The sequence below is a fragment of the Sander vitreus genome, chromosome 15 (genome assembly GCF_031162955.1).
Source record: "Sander vitreus isolate 19-12246 chromosome 15, sanVit1, whole genome shotgun sequence".
In the NCBI taxonomy this organism is placed as follows: domain Eukaryota; kingdom Metazoa; phylum Chordata; class Actinopteri; order Perciformes; family Percidae; genus Sander; species Sander vitreus.
The window spans coordinates 939,923-948,673 of NC_135869.1; the positions used below are offsets into that span (position 1 = coordinate 939,923).

General features: G+C 40.6%; 1 protein-coding gene across 3 annotated transcripts in view; it reads right to left on the reverse strand.

The window, feature by feature from the left end:
- Positions 1–8,209, reverse strand: part of LOC144530388 (uncharacterized) — a 17,002-nt gene extending 8,793 nt beyond the window's left edge. For 2 of the 3 annotated variants that reach the window (XM_078269945.1, XM_078269946.1), the window contains exon 1: positions 7,875–8,209. In XM_078269945.1, coding sequence (XP_078126071.1) covers positions 7,875–8,078 — 204 coding nt within the window. In that variant the 5' untranslated portion in view covers positions 8,079–8,209. The remainder of the gene's footprint in view (positions 1–7,874) is intronic. The other variant, XM_078269947.1, reaches the window with a different exon arrangement.
- Between the last annotated feature and the right edge of the window lie 542 nt (positions 8,210–8,751).

The window sequence follows — 8,751 nt, forward strand, 5'->3', positions numbered from 1 at the left end:
ACCTCTGAGAGCGCTTCCTGGTAAATATATCTCCGCGGTAACTCTACACTGAGTGCTTCTGTAATGGGCGCGGAGCAGAGGACGCCATCAGACCTCCAGCGTGGAGAGGGTTTAGAGAAACAACCCTGCAGAGCAGACACTGCCTGGGATCAGAGGGTGTGAATCTCCCACAAATTGCAACAGAAAATCTGACCCCTCTATAACATATCAGAAGTCCTAAGAAATGTGTGTTGCCAGTTTCCCATAGCAGCCCATGTTAAAAGGGAGACCCTACAGTTGAATAGGGGAAAAACATGAAACTTCCCCCGTTGATTATTTACGTTAAGACAATCAGTTTTTGTATTACAAGTTTTCTGAACTTGCAAACAGAGTTAAAAAATAAGGGTTTCCCTATGGCACGGGGAAACTATAGCAACCCAGTTACCCGTTTACTTACGCTTTTTTGACTTTTCATGACTATTTCTTGAGGTTTTTTGACATTTTTTTATGCTTTTTAGTTTTTTGGACTTTTTGACGGGTTTTTTTTACGCTTTCTTGACGTTTTTTTGGCACTTTCTTGCCGTTTGTTGGGCATTTGTTTTGACGTATTTTTGACACTTTCTTGAAGTTTTTTGATGTATTCTTGACATTTTTTTTGGTGCTTTCTTGAAGTTTTTTGGGCGTTTTTTGGACGTTTTTAGACATTTTTTGGACGTCTTTTTGACGTTTTTATGACATTTTCTTGAGGTTTTTTGGACGTTTTGTTGACGTTTTGTTGATGCTTTCTTGAGGTATTTCTGATGTTTTTATGACTTTTTTTACTTGTTAATTACATTTTTTTAATATATTTTATATATTATTTTTTTATAAGTATAGGGGTCAGTAAAAATTTAATTTGGGCAAGTAACTTTTATTTATTTTTTTTACTAGACGTGAAAAAAAAAAAAAACTTAACGCTGAACGCTGGCAAATGAGGCATTATCTAATTAAATATGTGCTAATTTACATAAATAAAGGTGTTTCGGTATTCTTAACTTGGACCCTGTTTTCCCATGCATTGGTGAGCAATTTAAGTTGTAAAATTGAGATAACCTGCGGCTATAAACACAAACACATCACTTAATTCAGGGCATGATTTAAACAGCGGAGGTATTTTGCTGGGGAATAAATAGCAGAAGTGCATGTTACAGTACAGAGGGAGAGATGTCGGAGGGAACAGACTCTGCTCTGTCTCTGTTCAACACACTCATAGTTCCCTCGGCTCTCTGACGCCGGCTCCATTTAGGAAAGAGACCAAGAGACACTTCCACTCTGTCCTCTGCAGGGAAACGTACATTATACGTACACATATACTCACACACACACAAACACACTCTCACATCTACTCACAGACACTCATACACACACACACACACACACACACACACACACACACACACACACACTTATCCACATACTTACAAACACATATATACATAAGGCTATGATTACTGATTGGCCGATATAAGAGCCCAGAAGAGCCATGCTGTGCCTTGGCTGGTGTGTTAGAGGCGGGAGTGGGAGAGGGTGGAAGAATAAGCTGCCATGTTGTGATATGAAGCCATTGCTTTCTCCTGGATGTGATGCGATGTGGCCGGGCTTCAGAAGGAGGAGGAAGAAGCAGGAACTGAGCCAGGCCGGGGGGGAAATACCAGGAGAAGTATGTCAGACACAACCAACCAGACCTCCAAACACTCCGATGATATCAGTAGTTTGTTCCTCCAATACAGTGGTTCTCAAGCTTTTTTCTGTAACGTTCCCTCCTTTTAAGCCATGGAACCAGCGTGAACAAATCAATATCAGAGATAGATTTACTAAACAACAGCCTTGGACCTGGAAAACATTTAGATGATGACGGAAAAAGTAGACAAAAACTTGGAAATAGACACACACACACGCAGGTACAAACACAGACACAGAGACACACACACACACACACGCAGGCACAAACACAGACACACACACAAACACACAGACAGAGACAAACACTCACACATACATACATACACACACAAACAAACGGAGACAAACACATAGAGACACACACACACACACACACACACACACGCAGGCACGAACACACACAGACAGAGACAAACACACACAGACAGAGACAAACACACACAGACAGAGACAAACACACACAGACAGAGACAAACACACACACACACACACAGACAGAGACAAACACACACAGACAGAGACAAACACACACAGACAGAGACAAACACTCACACACACAGAGACACACACACACACACACACATACACACACAGAGACACACACGCAGGCACACACACACACACACACACACACACACACAGACAAACACATAGAGACACAAACACACACACACACAGACAAACACACACAGAGACAAACACACACAGAGACAAACACACACAGAGACAAACACACACAGAGACAAACACACACACAGCATCTTTCCTCCTCCTAACCTGTGTAGTGTGTTGACATTCCCATTTATGGAGAGCTGCATGTGAGCAACTCTGTGCTCACTCCCAAAGAATGAGCAGGTAGAGGAGATGTTAAACAGCCTCAGTATGACTCAGACCATCCTTTTCTTATTGTCAGCCGCCGCAATAAACACATGGCCAAAAACACTTTATCAGCTGCAGGCCGCCGTTTGTTTTTGTTCAGCACTAATGCTAGTCTTTCCTAACCACAGACGGTTATTGTAGAAATGACGTAGGTCTTACGTAGGTCTGCATACAAAAACGCTAGAAAAAGGTGGTGGTATGTGTCTACAGTGGCGTTTTTTTGTCTGCAGGGATGTCCCCTCTTCTTCCCAGCATTGGACTCTGGATGTTCTCTCCACCTGCAGTTACCAGTTTCTCTTCCCTGATCAATGACAAGCAAAGAAAAGCAGGCACCGCCCTCCTACAGCCGCCACGGCTGCACCTGATTGGACGAACGCTTCACTCTACGGCCGTCTGCTCCCGGGTTTCAAAACAGACCAACACGGCGGCTCGTTTGGTAACTCTCTGATTTATTTTACGGAAATAGTTCACAAACATTTTATGGGAGATAATAATAATAATAATAATAATAATAATCATCATCTGCAGCTGCTGAATGTGTCTTCATTTCAGATCGATGACAGTCACTTTAAAAGAAGAGGCTGAGAGTCGAGCTGGACGCTCCCGATTTGCATAAAGTCACCTGGATCCAACTTTATGCAAATGAGGAGCGGTTAAACTCGACGCCCCGTCTCTCCAAAGTTGCCTGCGTTGCTCCCAGAATGCATTTCCCGGCTGACTGATCACAGAGACAACGAAAGGGAAGCGTGGAGACGACGCTGCCAGCGGACTCGTATGCAGCCTTAAAGCAACGTTTCCAGTTTACTACAAACACATTTCTTTTTCCAGAACAACATCCGTGTTCTCCCGTGCATGGATTACAACCTGAGTGGGACATGCAGCTTCATGTGCTTCGGCCTTTTTTAGGCTGCAGGGCGGACGGAGGAGGACGGACTAGGAGCAGCAGTAACTTTAGAAGCAGGAAGAGAACAACATGAAATGTCAGGGAGCCAGATCGGGCTCCAGCTCTGATGGCACAGACACGTGGAGCACGCTGATTGATTGGTTGGTTGGTTGGTTGGTTGGTTGATTGATTGATTGATTGGTTGGTTGATTGATTGATTGGTAGATAGGTAGATAGATGGACAGGAGTACAGACATTATAGCTTTTTTTCGACATTTAAGTTGCTTTAATTTACGTTTTTGTCGCAATTTCTATGTTTTTTTTCAACATTTTAATATTTTTTTGTGTGTGGTGTTTTGATTTTTTGTTCTTTCATTAGACATCAGAAATGTGGGTTTCTTTTAACCAAATTGTCGTAGCATTTGGAGAATTCTTTTTTTTAATTAAAAAAACGTTGGAAAAAAAGTGACTAAAACGTCGAAAAAAAACCAACGAAAAACATGAGAAAACGGGACAAAAAAATTGGATGCTTCTAAAACATCGGGAAAAGTGACAAAGTGTCAAAAAAGAAGACCAAACATGATTTTCAATTTTTGCTAGTCTATGGTTCAGGACAAGACCCTGTAGCCTGGTGGTGGGGGAGGTGGGACAGCCTCCCCAAATTGTCTGCCCTTTCAAACTCCTCCCTGTGTGTCCAGGCCTCTTGGACACCACCTGAGAGAGTCTTCTCCTGTGCAGGACATGCCATAAGTCAGGAGAGGTGTAGTATCTCGCCAGAGAAGGCTAATCTGGGCATTTTTCTGCAAAAGAACTGCTAAAGTTTGAAGCTGGTTGGCATACCAACTCAACAACATTTATTTTGTTGTTACTTGTTAATAGTGTAACTGTTATTTGTTAAATTATTGTAGTTATGTGTTAGGTGACTTGGTTTACTTATTATATATCTAAGTACTTTAAAACGTTAATATATTGTGAAATTTAAATAATTTTCAATAAAAAATAAATTTAAAAAAACTTCATAAAAGAGCCTTTCTTTGATGCCATTTTTCAGTTTTTCAAGAATCTGTTTAGGAATCGGAATCGTTTTTGAAAGTACCGGTTCGGCATCGGAATTGTAAAAATCCAAACGGTACCCAACCCTAAGTGGTTATGACACATTGCCTTTGGTGTGGGAGATCTGGGTTCGATTCCCACTGCGATACATCAACCAATGTGTCCCTGAGCAAGACACTTAACCCCTAGTTGCTCCAGAGGTGTGTGGCCTCTGATATATATAGCAATTGTAAGTCGCTTTGGATAAAAGCGTCAGCTAAATGCCATGTAATGTCATGTAATGTAATAATTCCCAACTTTATTTTATTGAACATAAAAGGCACACATATACACATGCATACCCACACACATGCATGCATACATACACACCCTTACACACACACACAAACATATACACACATATACACACTTACTTTTACACACATGCACATACTTACAGAGTTACATTTTAAAGTGCAGTTTTCTGCTGATATTCTCTTTCAACGATACATTGTGCAGCCCTTACATCCAGCAGATGTGTGTGTGTGTGTTTCTGCATTAATGAAAACAACACAGAAGTGTGACTTTACAGTGGAGTGAAGTGTGTTGGAAGCAGCTGTCTGTCGGCCGCGAGTTGGGCCTGAGTCAGCAGGATGAAATGACACAGTTCAGCCTTCACATGAAGACCATGTGAAGGCGTCTATTTCAGACAGGCGCCACCGTGAACATACACAGGTCCGAGTAAATATAGGATTCATGTTGGACACCAAATATAGACGCCCAGCGTGTCGCATGTTACAGCAGCGCTGGGCACATTCCTCCGGCTTTTTAAAAGGTCCAACACGCTGACACACCTCTGGAGACCAACCGTTGTAACGCAACAAAACTAGGGAGCGACCGATACTGGTTTTAAAAGGCTGATACCGATTATATTTAGTCAATGAAACCCATATTTGGAGCATGCATTTACAGTCCAAATGAAAATCTTTAAGTCAGAATTAAGATTTGTGGAATGTTACAAACTCCAACACAAAGCTTTGTTTAAATGCTTTAAGCAGATATGTAATAAATGAGACACGTAATGTGTTGTGGGCGGGATATTAATGGCTAAGTAAGTAAGTAGCCTACTAAGTAAGTAGGTAAGTGAGTAGGTAGCCTAGTAAGTAGGTAAGTAAGTAGGTATGTGAGTAGGTAGCCTAGTAAATAAGTAGGTAAGTGAGTAGGTAAGTAAGTAAGTAGGTAAGTGAGTAGGTAGCCTAGTAAGTAGGTAAGTAAGTAGGTATGTGAGTAGGTAGCCTAGTAAATAAGTAGGTAAGTGAGTAGGTAGGTAAGTAAGTAAGTAAGTAAGTAGGTAAGTGAGTAGGTAGCCTAGTAAGTAGGTAAGTAAGTAGGTATGTGAGTAGGTAGCCTAGTAAGTAAGTAGGTAAGTGAGTAGGGTAGGTAAGTAAGCAAGCAAGCAGGTAAGTGAGTAGGTAGCCTAGTAAGTAGGTAAGTAAGTAGGTATGTGAGTAGGTAGCCTAGTAAGTAAGTAAGTAGGTAGCCTAGTAAGTTAGTAAGTAGCCTAGTAAGTAAGTACTGTAAGTAAGTAGGTAAGTAGATAAATAAGTAAGTAGCCTAGTAAGTAGGGAAGTAAGTAAGTAGGTAGCCTAGTAAGTAAGTAAGTAAGTAGCCTAGTAAGTAGGTAAGTAAGTAGCCTAGTAAGTAAGTACTGTAAGTAAGTAGGTAAGTAGATAAATAAGTAAGTAGCCTAGTAAGTAGGGAAGTAAGTAAGTAGGTAGCCTAGTAAGTAAGTAAGTAAGTAGCCTAGTAAGTAGGTAAGTAAGTAGCCTAGTAAGTAAGTAAGTAACTAAGAAACAAAAACAGCCAAACATTGACAAAAGTGTTGAATTATTTTCTGGTAAGAAACTTGTACTTTTACTCAGGCATTGCTAAGTACTTTCTAGACTTCTGGAGACGAACTGTGTCCTGCTGCTGCAAACAAAATTGAAAGAAAGCATCAAAAACTGTGGACCCCCAGATCCAGATTTGACAAGTCTAGGCGTAGTGGTTTTTGACAAAAGTGTTTAATTATTTTCTGGTGAGATACTTGTACTTTCACTCCGGTATTGCTAAGTACTTTCTACACCTGCGGAGACTAACTGTGTCTCATACTGCAAACAAAACGGGATTTGCATGCGAGATGATAACTGCGGAAACATCAGCACACATTCAAATGCTGCGGCGGGCGAACACAGCGTTCCTCCAGATTCTCCGTCACTGTGTGTGTGTGTACAAGCAAATCCAGAAGCAGCCGAGGGGAAGACGCCGGCTATGTTTGGGCACCGGGCAGCCCAACATCTGCCATAAACAGGCCGAACGGTGGACTTTAAACTGCAGCACGCAAATCTCAAACGACTGCCTTCATTGATTATGAGACGTGGTAACAATCCATAAATCAGATAATCGTTACACAGAGTCAAAGTCTTCACATAACTGGGTTTTTCTAGCTGCTCATGTGACTCAGATCTGAGTGACAACTCTTCCTTCCAAAGATCTATCAATCGATCCATTGATTGATTAGTCGTGTTTACAAAAGAATCCAAAATACATAGCTCCCTAAATGTCTCTGCAAATTCAATATAGTTCTTTTTTTTTTTTCACTGCTAGTCTGCAGAAACGAGGACTTCGGAGTCGTGTAAAAGCTATCCTCACTTTTATTACAGATTAAAATATGTTTCATTGATTACATATATTGGGCAGGTTTGGTCAAAAAAAAAAAAAAAGAGATCTTATTTTGGCTTTTGTAGACTAAAGAATTATAGATTCATGACACAACTTACGATCAATCGATCGATTAATTGATTTGTCAGAAGAATCCAAAATATTTTGTAAAAAAATCCTTTAAATGTTGCTGCAAATTCAACATATTTGATCTTTTAACTGCTAGTCTGCAGAAATAAGGACTTTAAAGTCCTCTGTGATGATTTCATTTAGATGGCGAACATGTTTTGGCACAAAGAAATGTCTTATTTTGGCTTTGAAAAATAATAATGTAAAAAAAGTATATATCAATAAATAAATAGTAAATAAATAAATAAAAATAGTAAACATATAAAAACAATAACAAACATGAGTTTCTGATGACTTCCATATCGCTTTAATTAGAAACTTAATAACAATTTTTTTTTTTTTTTTTAATAAACACCAATAAATTTATCAGAATCGATCGGTCTAAGAGCCTTCAGCAACTGATGATTAACTTTGCTGTAGGCTACGTCATTTATTTTGTGGATTTTATTTGCAAAATAAATGACTTAAACGTCCAAGAAATGAAAGAATCCCTGGGTCAGATGTGTCTATTCCTTAGTACATTCATGTGGATTTTATCTATCCATCTTACCTTAACAGGGATCTTCTCCGCCGGGAGCCGCGGAGCCAGAGCTCTGGACGGGGGGACGTCGTCTCCGTAGCCGACTTTAGGCTTCTTCTTCCCGGCTGCGGAGCCGGAGGAGTCGGCCTTCTTGTTCAGGTACGAAGAAGCGAAATAAATGGCGACGACGGTGAAAATGATGGCGGGGATGATGACGGCCGGGTCCAGGTCCATGATGGAGGGTTTCTGGGTTTACTAAATAAAGTTAAAAGTGTGTCGAGGGACGGTTGGTGTGTGTTAACCCAGTCACACACACACACACACTGCGCCGCATCTCGCCCCAGCCGGCTCTCAACACTATCTGCCCGCAACAGCTGACAGCTTAACGTCCGGGTGGGTTTCAAAATAAAAGCCTTTACATGGAGTAAAAAAACTCCTTTGTTTCCTGTGCAATAACTCGGTTTAATTGGCATTATGTAATGTGAAGTTTTTTAGAGATTACTCCTGTGGTGTTGTGTACAACTGTGTTGTATGTATTGCGTACAGAAAACATATTTAAAAATTATATAAAAGGACTGAACTGAATTCATTAGCCAGTATTTGGAGATTGTTGACAGCTAGTTTTCCAAAAGAAGACTCAATGAAAACGGACAATAAACCAGCAGAATTTAGGACCCCAACCACAGAGTTTTGGGATGATTGTTTTGGCTGGTAAAAAAGATGCTTGGCGCTGGATTTCTCCATCTATCTGCCAACTTGTAGTGTTGATGTATGTGTTTTCTGCCTGGATAATTAACCCGCAGCTGGAACACAACAATTTCACAATTTGGGATCAATAAAGTCCAGCCATCCAGAAACCAAACAATCAGTTAGTTAAAAGAAAAACCCAGCTCCCAGGTCATTTCAG